This window comes from Adelges cooleyi, unplaced genomic scaffold (genome assembly GCF_023614345.1).
Source record: "Adelges cooleyi isolate 19-005CV unplaced genomic scaffold, UGA_ACOO_1.1 ACOO_flye_CR_arks_rails_tigmint_CR_PRNA_306, whole genome shotgun sequence".
Taxonomy (NCBI): domain Eukaryota; kingdom Metazoa; phylum Arthropoda; class Insecta; order Hemiptera; family Adelgidae; genus Adelges; species Adelges cooleyi.
The window spans coordinates 168442-185202 of record NW_026095977.1 but is presented as its reverse complement, the minus strand read 5'-3'; the positions used below and the strand labels follow the sequence as shown (position 1 = coordinate 185202).

The 16761-nt window shown below is 28.4% G+C and overlaps 1 protein-coding gene and 1 long non-coding RNA gene across 19 annotated transcripts in view; one reads left to right on the top strand and one right to left on the bottom strand.

Moving 5' to 3' along the window:
* LOC126839487 (uncharacterized) overlaps positions 1-9720 on the top strand; it is a 49759-nt gene extending 40039 nt beyond the window's left edge. For 3 of the 18 annotated variants that reach the window (XM_050574825.1, XM_050574808.1, XM_050574820.1), the window contains 4 exons: positions 8392-8439; positions 8623-8652; positions 8919-9008; positions 9366-9720. In XM_050574825.1, the coding sequence (XP_050430782.1) occupies positions 8392-8439; positions 8623-8652; positions 8919-9008; positions 9366-9646 (449 nt within the window). In that variant the 3' untranslated portion in view covers positions 9647-9720. Of the gene's footprint in view, positions 1-4338; positions 4719-6348; positions 6416-6844; positions 6875-6975; positions 7003-7300; positions 7352-7985; positions 8016-8118; positions 8158-8391; positions 8440-8622; positions 8653-8918; positions 9009-9365 lie in introns of those variants that run through there. The other 15 variants (XM_050574823.1, XM_050574812.1, XM_050574827.1 and 12 more) reach the window with 12 other exon arrangements.
* LOC126839490 (uncharacterized) overlaps positions 1-16761 on the bottom strand; it is a 28725-nt gene that overhangs the window by 7786 nt on the left and 4178 nt on the right. The window lies entirely within an intron of this gene.

Here is a 16761-nt window from a genome sequence, read left to right as displayed (position 1 = left end):
CAAACGGAAGAAGAAATTTTATTTTATTTTCATAATATTTTTATACAATAATATGATCTCTAAATTGTTCACATTTGTTTTTTCTTTTTACCCATTTCCCAAATAAAAAATGTACTAAAATTGTTGACTGGTCAACAAACAGTTTTGGATAACTCTTTTTAATATTATTGAAGTTTCAAGTTTACAGCAGGTGGAAAGTTAGAGTGTAGTATTACACTTATCTGCGCGCTCTTCCCCTCCCATCGTAATTTTTAAACTCGTATAACTTTAAAAATATTTGTTCAAAACTGGTTATCAACTAGTCAAAGTATTTAGTACATAGTTCTCAATTAAAAAAGTCAATGAAATTTATGCGTTACCATTTATGTTTCAAAATTTGCTACCAAAAGAACTAAGTAGGGAGGGGGGGGGGGGTAAAAACCAAAACAAAACTTGGAAAAATTTAGATCAAATTGTATAAAAACTTAGTAAAAAAAAAAAATTTAATTAGAGGTTACTTACCTCTGAAATCTTTGATGACGATTGATGTCTGGTTGTATCAATACACAATTTCTTTTTCAAATAAAAATGACATAATACTGTACAGCTCTAATACTGTTTAGAGGTGGCAGCATATAATCTACTAGTTCATAAGCAACGTTTGCTTCCGTCAAAACAATCGTTATCGGTTCTTCTATTTATTAAGAACAGCGACCATTTCTTGGTAATATTAAATATAGGATTAACGTAAAAATGTGTGCTCCGTGTCAGATCATAATGTTTTTGATGGCCAACAAACATCAATATGTACATTTTAAATTATAATTAATAAGGAATAACCATTTTTATTGGACCTATAAATTCATTAAGTGGGTATTTTTCCATATAGGCCAATGGAAAAACACATCTAAACTACATAGTACACAATTGGCGAAATTCAATTGTCATAAATCGTCGTTTTATTTTATTTTCAACACATAACAATATAATATATTGTAGACATAACGACAACTATTAAAATTTAGTTTAAATATCACTGTATCGATTGGTTTTCAATACTTGATATTTTTCACCGTTTTATGTTCATGTTTTCAAACATATCATTTATCAAAGTTAAAAATTAAAATATGTAATAACTATAAATGTTTACTTTAGGACAATTTAATAGAATAATATCGTATCTTAAATCTTAATGTACCTACAATACAGTTATTCGCTACTAAATATGGGAATATCAGTGTTCTACTGCCATGCAACAACACATTAAGTGCAAATATTTGAATAGGTACCACACATAAGCTACACAAACAACAAAACGAAATACATTACACAGTAGCCGCCATAATGGCAAACTTGTTTTTCGATAAAAAAAACTATTTTACAACTGATCAATAATTTTGAAAAACAACTTTATATAATTAAAATACAATGTTTTCTTTATAAGCAGTTGACTCAATTATATGTGATACCCTTGTTTTAATGTCTAAAAGCGAGGAAGCTCTGTTGATTCGTTGACTCCCATAACGAAATTCATCATCCACTTATTTTATATCTATGCAACTACTAAAGAGCCTATTCTCTTGATAAATTAAATGACAGGTTTAGATTCGTACAGTCGTATTACTATAAATATAACTTCTTGCTTATATCTGCAAGCATTAATCTCAAAGACGCAAGTCAAAACGATTAAATTGATCGAAAAGTGTATTTTACATGCTAGGTTAAAACAAACTAAAATGCCTATTTATGATCCAGAACTAGCATATCCAAAGTTTGCAAGAAAAATTGCTTCAAAACTTGATAATTGCATGTAAAGAGTAACAGATGAGTATAAAGATACAATGAACTCTAGTAAATTTACCTTAGCGTCCTTATAAAATATGTTGTGTCTGTTAATAGCGTTGTTAATAGTGACACCCTAGTTTATGTGTTGGACCTTTTTTTTTTTTTTGTATTAAACCCCACTTGAGTAAAAGATGCCAATTTGTCTATTCTGGAAACGTCGGTCTTCGGAATATATAATTACTTTACAAAACCGACAAAAATTTACAAAATCTATAGTTTTAAGAGTACTGGACTTAGTTGTAATTGTTTTGAATTCAATAAAAATACTTCCAAACGAGTTTCGTTCACTTAGACTTCATTTAAACAGTAATATGTTGTAATATTAACGGACTCTAGTCAATATTTTAAAACTTGTTGGGTAAAATCATAACAAAATTTGTTTCCAAAAACAAAATCTTTTCAACAAATATTGTAAATTCGAACAATCTATTTTCAATAAAGATATTTAAGTGTGTACAACATATGGTATTTAAAAAAATAAACATTTTTACTACGAGCCGTTAAAATATTATGTTACAACATTGTTGGCCAAAAACTATTATGTTAGTTGACTTATTCAAACGCCTTCAATTTTTACATTAGGATATATTATTGTATTAAGTTATCCCAATTTAAACATTTATTTGTATAGAAACTATAATTTTTTAAACAGCGACAAATTAAAGAATGAAGACGAGTTAAATTATTAAATTAAGAGATCGGAAAACATGCACACAATAATAAGACACGTGTTAACTGGAATACAAGACATTCGTAGATGAAAAAACATCTGTTTTTGTATTATTATTGGATTCTATAAAAAATATGGTTCGCTGTAATATTTGTAACAACATGGTACTATAAAGCAGCAAATTCAAACGTTCAAAAACATTAATAATAATGTTTACATGTTCGAACGATACGAAAAGTATCTTCAGTTTTATATACAACACAGATAACTTAAATAGATTTAAAAATGTTTTAAATAAGAAAAATCAATCCCGAACTTGGATAATTGCATGTAATTTTATTAAAAGTAACAGTTGAGTAAAAAGGCACAATGAGCTCTAGTAAATGTACCACAGCGTCCTAATACAATTATGTTATTCCATTTTTCGCAATTTTTTGTTTCGATGTGATAGATTTAGAATACATATTTTTAAAAAGTTTGACCATTTATGAATTAATAACTGAAGGTGTTGATATCTACAAAGATCTTTATTTTTGTCCAAAGTCATAGTTACTTTTTTGTTTTAGACCGATTTACTCAACAAGCACCTCATAGACCGAAAATCGTAAGTGATTGGTATTTTGTGAGAAACGGTCGGATCCAGTAGACATTTGTGTAAAATATTGGTTAGGCATACATAATTATATTTTCTTGCTTATATCTGCAAGCTTTAATCACAAAGTCACAAGTCAATAGGATTGAATTGATCAAAAAGTGTATTTGACCTTCTAGATGAAAATTAACTAGTACGCCTATTTATGATTCAGAACTACCGTATCCAATGTTTGCATTTAAAATTGATTCAAAACCTGGTAATAGCGTGTGAAGAGCAACAGATGAGTATAGAGCTACAACAAGCTCTAGTAAATTTACTAGATTAGTAATACTGTTTAGAGGTTGAAAGGATTCTATACACACATTGCATCACAATTCAAATGTTGTCAAACCCCTGCCTCGCGGGCTTTAAAGCTGGAAATTAGCCTGAAGATAGGTCAAACATAAACTAATAACATGTGTAAAAAAAATATATTTAAAATTTGTTTTGTAATTTTTACATTAGGATGGAATATTATTGTATTTATTTATCTTAATAAAAACATTTATAATTTATACTAAATATTAAATTTAATTTGATTGAACAGAAAGTACTATTTTTTCTACTGCGAAAAATTAAAGAATGAAGGCCAATTAAATAAATCAATTAAGAGTTCAGAAAATATGAACACAATAATAAAATATGTGTGAACTAGATTACAGGACATTCGGGAAAAAAGGTTAGGTCCAATAGAAATTTTTAATGCATATTGGTTAGGCATACTTTTATTCACACATTGCCTTAAACTCAAATTTTGACAACCCTCAATCAATAAAAAAATATTGATATACCACTTTATAAAATGAATCGTTAGGCATTTGTGTAAACGGAAGATTTTCCTTAAGTTGCAATAGTCTAAATATCTGTTTGAAACCTGCAAATATGTGTCGTTCTTATCCATTAAATGTGTAAATTTGCTTTGAATATATACATAATAATATTTACTGTATTTTATATACTTATATATCGTAAACGATTGTTTGAACAGCTATGACCTATGCGTCATGTATAAAAATTAAAAACTAAGCGTTAAGCAAAAATGAAAAAAAAAACAAAATTTGTTTTTATGATTTACGTCTAGGGCATGATAAAAAGACAGTACAGTGGGGTGGGGGATTAGTGGGGAAGGAGATCTCACAAGTAGTACTTCAAGTACTGAAACTAAAAATTATAAAATAATTTTAAAACAAACGTTTCGATGCGAATCTGTAGACAGTCCACTGACAGTAGTGTAATCAGCGAGGGAGTAAGGAAAGATGTTCAAACTTGCTGTATATAATCAAAATAAAATTTGGTTCCAATAACAAAATGTGTTCAAACAATCGTAGCAAATTCGAATGACGCATTTTCAATAAAACATATTTACGTTTGCACAATATGTGGTATTAAACAAAACATTTGTTCTGCCGCAAACCGTTCAAACATTTCATAATTTGCATAGTTTACCATATTTCGATTTTACATTATAACGTTTAAAATTTAATATAAGTACAATGAAATGACAGAAAGACATCCACAACCGATAAGTTGGAACTTAGTTTAACAACCTATTCAAATTGGTTTGGTTTCGCAAGAGTAAAATAATTTTCAGTAAGTTGGTATTTATTTTTATTTTTCAAGTAATTATTATTACAATAATTTATAAACTAATATTTTATAAAAAATTTTAATAAAAACCAAAGGCTATAAGACATTATACTAATAATTATCAATGGGCCGAACATTTTTCGGGGATAAATTCACATTAAAATATTTATATTTTAATAAAAAATGTTTTTGAAAAGTTGTCTTTCTTTTTTAAAAGTGTTAATACTATTTTTTGTGTTATTCGCTTAAACTAATAAAATCTTTTTTTCTTAATGAAATAATAACCGAGTTCAAAAAAAGGAAATTAATTTTTTTAAAAAAAATTTTGATAATTGTTTTTATTATTATTAGAAAATAATGTAAAAAAAGTCAATAATTATTACTATCAAACCTCAGTATGACATTCACTATAAAAAATGTTTTAATTATTATTACCATAATTTAAAAATTACTGTTTTGATAAAATTATATAATAATAACCAAAGTCCTTATAATAGAGTACTAACAATTATCAATGGACCAAATATTTTTCTGGCAAAATTCAAACTTAAAAAAGAAATGTCTTAATAAATAAATGTTTTATAAGTTACTCGCTTAAACTAATAAAATCTTTTTTTTCTAAAATAAAACAATAACTGGGTCCAAAAAATTTGGTTTAAACAATTTATTTTTAAGTTTGAACAACTTTTTTTTATAGGGTAATATTAAAACGTCACTAGTAAATTGCCCATGTTGTTCTCATTATTTAAGTTAATCTCAATTCCTCGTTAATTTCTTAAACGACATTTTTTCTTTGGTTAATGGTTAAAATTTGAATGTAATAGTTATAAATGTTTACGAAAGGACAATTTTATAGAATATTATTGTATATTCAATATACAAAATAGATATTCGCTATAATTATTGGAACGTCGGAGCTCTACGGTTGTGCAAAACATTAGTTCAAACATTTGAATAGTGGCCCAAACAAACGACATAACCAAACACCTTACAGAGCAGCTGTCATATTGGAACACTTGTTTTAGATATAAAACTATACAAACATATTGGGAAAACACTTTTATAAAACGTAATTAAGTGTATCGAGAGCATTTGTGTAAGCAGATGATCTTACTTACACATTTGTCGAATGATCCAAGTATCTGTTTGAAATATGAAAACATGAATTGCTGGAATACATACTATGTGTACGTTCTCTATGAATGTATACAAAATAATTTTTCTTAAATTTTTGCATTATTCATTTTATAATATACGATGTGTATTAATTTGTGCGTAACATTTTGTAGAACATATTATCGTAAACGATTATTTAAGGAGCTATGGCTTATGCATCATAAAAAAATTTGAAAATCGACAAAAAAATACTGAATATTATACTTTAAAATGTATAAACATTTTAATATAATATTACATAAAACCAAATATTTATTAATTAATTAATGTTAAGTTATGAGGCTACTGTGTTTTGTAAATGTTGTGTTATAGACTTATTTACATAGAAATTAATTTAGAATTCATAATCATTAAAAGTTTAGTGTTTTTATTAGTCATTAAGGATCATAGTTGTCAAATAAATAAATAATCCATTGGCAACTGTAACTGTAAGATAAATTTATTGTATTTTCTTCAGAAAAAAATGAAACATTTTTGTGTTTTGATGACATTAGTCTTTGGATATGTTTTGGCATTACACGAAGGTACGTATCATGAATTTCTAAAATACTAGAGGTTTAAATAAGTGATAGCAATCCAAAAATACAGATTTTTAAATAAATCCTTTTTAAGCCATTTACTCTTATAGTATGCTGTGTATCTAAGTAAAGTAATAAAAAAAACCGCTTAATTTTGACTATATGGGGCTTTCGGATTTTAAATTACGGATTTTATGATTTTAACAAATCCAAATGCAGAAAGAAAATTTTCTTATTGATGTTGTGTTTTATTTTTACATTTTCATCGCAAATATTTAATATGGGTACGCAGATTTATATTTTATTAATATTTAATAATTGTTTAAAACTCATGCCAGCTTTAAGTAACTAGCACTAGTAGTGAAAATCCCAATTTCCGGATTCAATCAATAGTTAAAATTACCTTTTTTTAATTTTATTTTAACTTCTGTTTAGATGACTTTAGACATTTCGTATACCATACAAGTCAGTATAACCAATAATTATTTATCTGTAAAATATATGTACAATATGTCAATTAAGTTTTACCTATATTTTTACATCTTTTGTTTGCTTTTTAATCATAGACCATATGCTCAATCGTTTAAATGAAGGTAAAATATTTAATACATTTATAAACAATGTATTTTTACGTTTTCTCTGACAATTGAATGTTGATTCAACAAAAAAGATTGAAATGAAAATTCTACTGTTTAAAATGTTTCAAAGGGTTGATTTTTTTGCTCATTTCACCTTTGCTTGTATTTTTTGTTACTTAAAAAGTAATTTAAGGTACATTTTTACAATCGCGTCAATACAATCATTGGAACATTATTTAATAATAAGTTCTAGCACTTTTATTAAATACCTTACTAAATAAATATACACAATTAAAAAACATATTTTTTCTAGAACATTTACGCCATTTAATCACATTTTACATATTGGATGATATGCATATTGGTAAGCATAATAATTGTATAATAACAGCTATATTTAAAGTTATTGAAGTTTCAAGTTTAGGGCAGGAGGAAAAGTGGAGTGTAGTATTATTTTTATCTGCGCCCGTTTTCCAACCACACTTACCCTCCCACCATATCTTTTAAACACTTGTAACTTTAATCGACCAGTCAAAAATGTTTGTTCCATTAAAAATTTAATGGAATTTATGCGTTACCATTTATGTTAAAAAAGTTACTATCACAAAAACTAAGTTGGGAGGATGGTAAAAACAAAAAAAAATATAGTAAAAAATTGAGATCACATTGTAAAAAAACACTGAGTAAAGAAAAAATTATAATTCTTTGTAAACTAAGTGACATATTGAGTGGTTAACGATAAGTTGATCACCTTTTATATAATTTTATTTGGTAAGATTACCCATGGCAGCCAACGTGTCAATTTTTCTATTATATTGATTTTTGTAAAAATTATTTTTCAAACATAAACCCGGAAATTCTTAGTTGTAAATTTAGCAGACACATCGTTTAATAGTGTTGCTCACTTTTCAAGACATTAAAAGATGCTATTCATATTTACTCAATGACTTATTATGAACAGCCAATCTCGTTTAACGATAAATTTTTATTCATTTCAGAGGCGGTGATTTCGCTTTTGGCCGCGCCAAGTATTAAGACTCAGATAATATAAATTATATATATTTTTTCAATTTATTTGTAACGAATAAGACCTATTTTTACTTTTAATAATTATATACGTTAATATTTCAGCGTTGGTTTTCAAGGATGGATGTGGGAATTATCCAGATGGTAAATATTTAATGTATAGTCAAAAACATAATATTACAGGGTGAATTAAAATTTGTGCTTTTACATTTATATCTGTGTGCGAAATAATTATGAAGTACAGTTGTTTATGTCAAATTATTATTAAATTAAGTTAAAGGTATTAAATATCTATGTAATCATAACAGCAGGAATCAATATTCTTCAATGTTACTGAGCATAAAACACTTTTAAAATTGATTATTTTTTAAATTTCAGATCTGGGAATTAAAGAGCAACATATACTGGACCGTTTAGATTATCATGGTAAAAATGTGATTCGAATAAATTATAAAACCAACAAACGTTAGATTGGTAAAAAACCAGCTAGGTCTCCTGCAATTATTTAGAATTATATACTCTAAGGACAGTCTGTCGCCCATGCCCCTCCCCACATTTTAAACACCTTTTTATAATTGTTAAATTTTAATAAAATGTTATTTATTTCAGCAAATGAAGCACCTGGTGAAGATGATAGAAGTAATATTTACAAATTAACTCAAAATAAACTTTTTTCTATTTTCGTCTACAGCAATGGTTCTGTGTACGATTTATCATTTATAGAGTGAATATATACACACAAAGTGTCGGTCCACGGTTATCTTATAGATCCAAATGCACAATTTGATTAACTATATTGGAAACTAAAATATCTTCTCATCGATACTCAAACTGTCAAAAAATTAAATTAAACATTTCCGAACGTCTCGTCATTATTTACACGTTATTATGTTTTATAATTGCAGTCACGGATTACAAAACATTGGGTGGAATGGGGATAGACAGAAGAAATAGAATTAAGGGATCTGTATTATTTTTACTCCGGTCAATCGAAGGTATGTTTAACCCAGATGGTGACGATAAGTAAAATATTATGATTCAAGCAAAAAAGCGAGCTTCAGTGTGATCAGAATGATGAAACTACATTTGTCTGGTACTAATTGTTAATTTGCTTCAGTACTGAAACCTTGTAAAAAAAATAATAAACACGTCAAATGTCATATTATTGTATGATCTGTATAGGTTAAAAAGATGAAGACTGTGCAGTTTTTCACACTTTGTAATAAAAATATATATTTTTATTCAAATTGGTCACAATGTCGCCCGCCTCCTTGCTTAATTAGTCGTCGTGAACATGACAATATATTACGATGTTACAGCTCTATATAATTTAAAAAATTATGTTTTTAAAGATCTATCCAATCATTTTGATGTTGAGCAGAAATGTCGTTTAGTAGCGTTGTTCGTAAATGTAGAAGATCCAAGCATACTCATATTTCATAGCTATTCCAAACAATTCAAAGGACACGATTACTGTCGTCTTAAACATTATATATCTGACGACAAGAATCAGGTACGGCACACTGAGTACAGAATGTGGGAGGATGGCTACTATGAAGTAATTGACCATCATACAAAAGGGCGCAAACTCACCCCTAAACCCGGACATAAGATTGGCTGCGTAATTTCTTAAAGAGACCTTGCAGATATACACATTTCTTAAAATTTCTTTAATATGCTATATACAATTTACATAATAAATTATCTTGGAACCATTTAAAATAAGTGTTATTTTTGTTGTGTTCGAATATCAGAGTACAGTTGAAGAGACTCTGCATTATGATAATACATGACGTATAGTATATAGTACATGATAACTTCACAACTTAAACAAAAAAAAGGAATTATTTTTATTTGAAGTGGTCATATACTGTCACTCGCCTTCTTGATTACTCCGTTGCTGAGTACAAGGACTTACTACGTTAGTTTATAAGATATGGTAGTAATAGTTATTTAAACAGTATAAAAAAAAACGTATAGTGAATATGTTACTCAAGTTTGTTAGTAAAACTTAGCGAAAAAGAGTATAAGCATTTTTTTTTACATCGTTTAGCTTTGTAGAAACCTGAGTTATTCAATGACTCCTTTTACCTATTTATCATCTGTTTTATATCCACCTCAACTACTAAAGATCATAGGCCAATAACCTAGTTTTTGAAGCCTGATTAATTCAATATCTTATACCTGCAAGCTTTAATAGCGTGCCTATTAATGATTCAGAGCTAGCATATCCAAAATTGGCACAAAAAACGAGTTTAGAAATTGGATAATTGCAAGTCACATTATTACAGATGTATTTTTTTTTGTCTCAAGTCATGGTAACTTTTTTTCCATTAGACCGATTCGCTACTCAAGTAGCATCTCATAGATCGAAAATCATAAGTGATTGATACATCGCGAAAAACGGTCAGATCCAGAATATTGGTTAGGCATGCTTCTATACTCACATCGCCTCGAATTCAAATTTCGGCCAACGATGGTACTATCAAGCAGGCAAATTTAAACGTTCAAAAACATTAATAATAAAACAAGATATTATGACCAAAAAACGACTTATTTAAAATAAAAAAAATTTTGACTGTTAAAATTGTATTTGTAAAACACCTTGAAAAATATTCGATGACAACAGTTGTTTGTCTTATGATTACACATGATCAAACGATACGAAATGTACCTTCGGTTTTTGTACAGATAATTTTACAACAATTAAAAATTATTCGAAAAAAGAAAAACCAGAAGAAATTGAAAACTATTTCTGGGAGTTATTATCAACAATAGTAATGATAATATCAATAAATTTATACATGAACATGTTTTATCTATAAAAAATAAATTTGGTATTATTTAGTTGTAACAGCTTGTTAGAAAATCCCCGTTAATTTCTTAAACGACTTTTGTAAATAAAAATACTCTCTGGTTAATGGTTAAAAATTAAATTTATCTATTACACATGTTTCCAAATTTTATTTAAAAAATTGAAATTGTATAAAATGTTCAAACGTGTTTTATGCGTACATTTTTTTTTTTTTACAATTATGACTTTTATTGAAAAACATACAATCTGTAAATTATATTTTACAATGAGTATTTTTATAAACTATACATATGATAAACATGAGGAGAAAACCCCACATTAGGGGCACCTCAAATTTATGCGTACTAGGAATAAGATATCTAAAAAGTACGCTGATTGATCTCAAATAAACTTCATGACGAATTCAAATGTGTTTTTAGATTACTCATCGGATCACTAGTTCAGCCTGTGCGATGGACAAAAAATGTACTATTTTATCAACTAAAATGGTTTTTGTTAACGGTAAATTAATTGTCCTGGTCGAAATTCATTAAAACCACTTTTTTCTTGACTATTACTTATAGAAACCTTCTTAAAAATGGTTACTCTAGGTGATATTTTATTTTATTTTGGTAATATTCCTTTGTGTATACTGTGTGTATTATTTTGTGCGTAACATTTTATAAAACATTATCGTACACGATTGCTTGAGCACATTTTTAACTAAGCGTTAAGCTAATATGAAAAAATACAAAATGTGCTTTTATGATTCACGCCTAGAATATTATAAAATGACAGTACAGTGGGGTCGGGGAATAATGGGAAAGGAAATCTCACAGGTAGTGTACTTTATGTAGGTACTGTACCTAACTAAAAATGATGAAATAACTTTAAAACAAAAGGTTTTGAATCTGTAGACAGGAAACTGACAGTGGTGCAATTAGCGGGGGTGTAAGCAATTATTTTTTACTGTTTAGTACAGGCACCACAATTTGTATTTCACCTATCTGCTTTACTTTTTTAAATCACTTATTTTGTTAAGAATAATTTGCTGAAAATTTTGACTGATCGATTACCAGTTTTGGATAGTTACTTTATATGTTTTTTAAGCTTCGGATTTAAGACGGGTGGTGGAGCAATGCTCCAACGTTGTTGACCAAAAACCATTATGTTTATTGCCTTATTCAAACGCCTTCAATTTGTACATTAGGATTTAATATTATTGTATTAAATTATCCCAATTTAAATATTTATTTGTACAGAAACTACAATTTTTTTAACTGCGACAAATTAAAGAATGAAGACGAGTTAAATTAATAAATAAATAGGTCAGAAAATAAGAACGCAATAATAAAATATGTGTTAACTAGATTACAGGACATTCGGGAAAACAGGTCAGATCCAGTAGAAATGTTTAATGCATATTGGTTAGGCATACTTTTATTCACACATTGCCTTAAACTCAAATTTTGACGACCCTCCACCTCACGGGCTTTAGAGCTGGAAATTAGCCTGAAAGAATCATAAAGAAATGAAGAACTCCTTCTGGGAGTTTTTTAATTAAAAATTGTCTGGTTAATCGTTAAATATTAAATGTAATTATTATAAATGTTTGTTAAATTATATGTTTAAATAAGGACAATTGAATAGAATATTATTGTACCTATCTTAAATGTATAAAACAGCTATTCGCTATAATTATTGGAACGTCGGTGTTCTACGGTCATGCCAGACATTAGTTCAAACATTTGAATAGTTGCCCAAACAAACGACCAAACCAAAAACGTTTCATAGCATCTGTCGTATTGGAATAATTGTTTTCAGTAAAAAACAATAACAAAACTATAAACAAATATTGATATAACACTTTATAAAATGAACCGTTAGCATTTGTGTAAACGGAAGATTTTCCTTAAGTTTCAATAGTTCAAATATCTGTTTGAAACCTGCAAATATGTGTCGTTCTTATCTATTCAATGTGTAAATTCGTTTTGAATATATACATAATAATATTTACTGTATTTTATATACTATGTGTATTATTTTGTCCGGGTTCAACCCTGGCTAGCGCCGCAGCACTTTACGCTTTTTTTTACAACTTTTTTTTAACTTTTATGGTAATTTATATTGCAAGAAGTCTAAAAACTTATAAAATATTTATATTTTATTACTACTGAATACATTTTTACCCTTAAAAGTACTTGATAACCTATATTCCATTCGGTTTTTCGTCATTTATTATACTTCTCGTACTGATAATTGAATAACAATTTTTTTTTGTATAATTGCACTATTGTATAGTGCAATTTAACCTGTAAAGTTGTAAGACTAAAAAAATAATTTTTTTCCATTTTTCTATAATAGTTATTGGTTATTAATTAATATTTTTTTTAAAACTAAAAAAAATACATTTATACTCTGTTAAGCAATGTAGTGTATTAATGTTGATGGTGATATTATAATTTATCTTCATTGGGGAAATTACGACCCGGGTGGGATGTATGGAGTTAAGATATGTCATATGTGTTATGATTATGATTACCAATCTGTAATTTATGTGATGACATATTTATTGTCCTTAACCAAGTTCTCCCACAATGATACAATTAAAAAATAACAATATACGTTATCTGAACAATATTAAAGTCAGGTAACTTTTGCATAATCTGAAATGTGTACAATATGTACCTTGGGCTTTTATAGGTTATCAAGTACTTTTAAGGGTAAAAATGTATTCAGTAGTAATAAAATATAAATATTTTATAAGTTTTTAGACTTCTTGCAGTATAAATTACCATAAAAGTTAAAAAAAAGTTGTAAAAAAATGCATAAAGTGCTGCGGCGGCAGCCAGGGTTGAACCCGGTACCGCGCACTCCCAAACACCGATCACGCTCGACCGCACCACATTTAGTTTTTCAGTGTGTAAAATAGGTCTATTTAAAATTAACCAAAAAAATATGTAAATTTCAAAGTTGATTATCTCTGGAATTAGGACGCATTGGCACAAACGCTCGAATAAGGGTGTTTTTATTTCTCATAAATAACATTTATTCGCAATTTGAAGAAAATCCGTCACGCCATCACTGTGACCTTCCCTTGTAAGAGCGTGTCGGATTTCGATATTATAACTAAATAAAGGCTAAGAGAGAGAAAAAAAATTACTGAGGACTGAATTCCTGGTAATTACATCGTGGGAGTTATTATGTATGTTTTAAAAACACTACCTAACAAATGTATAACGCAATACCTATCTTATCATATCCTTAATAGTATAGGCCGCTCAGGTCGTACATTGTATTTTCTGTTTCTGCCATACTAGAAAACTAACAATTTATATAACTGCGCGCAATTATTTAAAAGATTCCTAAAAAAAAAATTATGTATATCTATACTCTTCAAATGAAAAATAAGTTAAATAAAAAAAAATTAAAATGTTTTCCTTTTTCTTATACTTAATGTCTATTAGAATATCTATAAAAAGACGGGGAAAACAAGGGAATTGGAGTTTGGACACAACTTTCCCTTCTTGGATTATAGGCTACATTCCCTGTGTTATAATTCTCATTAGATACATATGGAACTCTAGTAAAATAGGGCTTTTGACTGTTAAAACTACTACAAGTAGACCTATTATTATTGTTACTGGCATAATTAAAGTTAATTTTTCTGGTACCGTTATAGCGATTTTGGGTTGTCTTATAATTCCTATTGAATACATCTCTAACCTTATAATTATTTATTCCATTAGGATATCTATTGTATTTATTATAATTAAAGTTACCCAAATTAATATTCTTATTAGTAATACTATTATTATTAGACCTACGAGCGCTATGCATAGAGTTGTTAAAACTCGTACCGTGATTTATCCTAGTATCCTGATAATTATTTTGGTTTGTCCTATGAGTCTTATAGTTAAAGTTATCTACATGTCTTTTATAGTTGAAACACCTAATATCATAATTATTTTGGCTACCCCTATTACTCATATTATTGTGAGTCCTATACATATTATCGTTATTATTTCCAATTGTGTTTATACTAAATCTATTATTTTTATTTTTCAAAAAATTAATAACCATTTCTTCGTCATTTATTCTAAGAGATAACTGCAATTTACGTAAATTTATTATACCTCCATAGATTGTTAAAAAATCCATGCCTAAAAGACTATTACCTTTCAAATTTTTTACCACTGCACATTCTATTTCAAACGGCACATTGTTAAAATGCACTATAATATTTGTTTTTCCTACAAAATGTAGTTGCGAACCATTCGCAGTATATAATTTTGTTTGCCCAAATGAATTAATATATTGATTTTTTGGAAGTAAAGATTCATTAATAACGCTTACACTTGCTCCTCAGTCAATAGTGAACTTATAACCAACATTATTTAAAATACCTCTAATTACTAGGTTATTACTTAGACCATTTTTGTTATTCATAAAACAGCTACTTATATTTTCTACTAACGGGGGTGGTCTTTGGCTATTATCATTTGACCATGCATTATAATTATTACCATTAGGATTCATATACCATTGTTGATTGTATGATTTTTCTATTATTAATATTACGACCATCGTCATAACTATTAATGTTATAATTACCTTTACCGGGCCTAAAAAATTGTTTCTATCCTTAAAACTACCCGTACAATTATTGATAGAGCCTAAATTAATTTGCCTAATTTGATCGTCTATTTCAATTTGTCTGGTTAGAGCTTCTACCTGTAATTTTAGGGCTTCTATATCGGGATTAGCATTTTTCTTACGTCTCGATACATGTTCTGCGTACTTTTTTATATTATTTTTTAGAGCCTCTAAAGTTGAATTATCCATATTTATTACATTCCAATAACCATCCATCTAAATTAGGTCCTTATTTAACCCAACTAATATATAATCAATAATCTTACTCTCTTCCATGTTTTTGTCTATCCTACGACATTCCGCTGTAACGTTCAGGACGAATTCCTGCACCGATTCGCTCTCCTGTTGTCTCCTATTCATTAGTTTCCCCCTTAATATTTCCAATTTATCCTCTGTATTATAAAATTCCAAAAAGGATTTCTTTAAAGTTTCCCACGTTAAAGTTATATTTTCAACCTCGATAAATTGAAATAATTTTTTGGCTTGGTCTCTTAAATATAATGGAAACATAATTGTCTTTTTTTTGTCATCCCAGTTGTTTGCGGCAGAAATTTTCTCAAAAGTATAAAAGTAATCTACAACATCTTCAGTTATATGCCCCAAAAATATTTGGGGTTCGCATATGTTATGACCAGCCATAATGATTAATTTTCTTGTATTAAAAATAATTACAATCGATTTTTATATTTCAATTTAGAATTTAAATGCAATTTGATACTTAATAAAAAACAAAATGTACTTTACTACAACCTGAGAGTTAATTAAAAATAGCAGGTACAATTATATGGGGTCGTGTCCGTCGCCTATTCCCTTAAAAATGTTAGGGTCCCTCCCTGAGGTAAGACTAACGAAAATCGGCGCCTCCACCAAATTGTAACGTGTCTGCTTGGCTAGGCTAGGCCGAAACGACAGTCGGTAGGGTTAAATTAGTGGACCCGAAGACGGGACGGATGGCTAGGCCGTATCTACACTTAAATATCCCTAAAGTCTCCTTTGTATAATTGCTATATCGCCTGAGGAGCTTAACAGGCGATCGTACCTCTAAATAACTTAACTCTCAAGTGTGCAACGAAACGAAAACAGGTTTATTAAATAAGTAAAGCTATGTACATATATATTACACCTCTACCTGGATCCTAAAGCGTTCTCTGTAGTTAGTCCAGGTAATGGCGGAGTTGAACGGACACACGAGTACGGGTAAAGTTAAAAGAAATATAAAATAGTAATGTAACGTGAAATAATAGGTAATAATAATGATAGGCTTTAGAATAATTAGGTCGCGGTCCGAAGATGGTAGT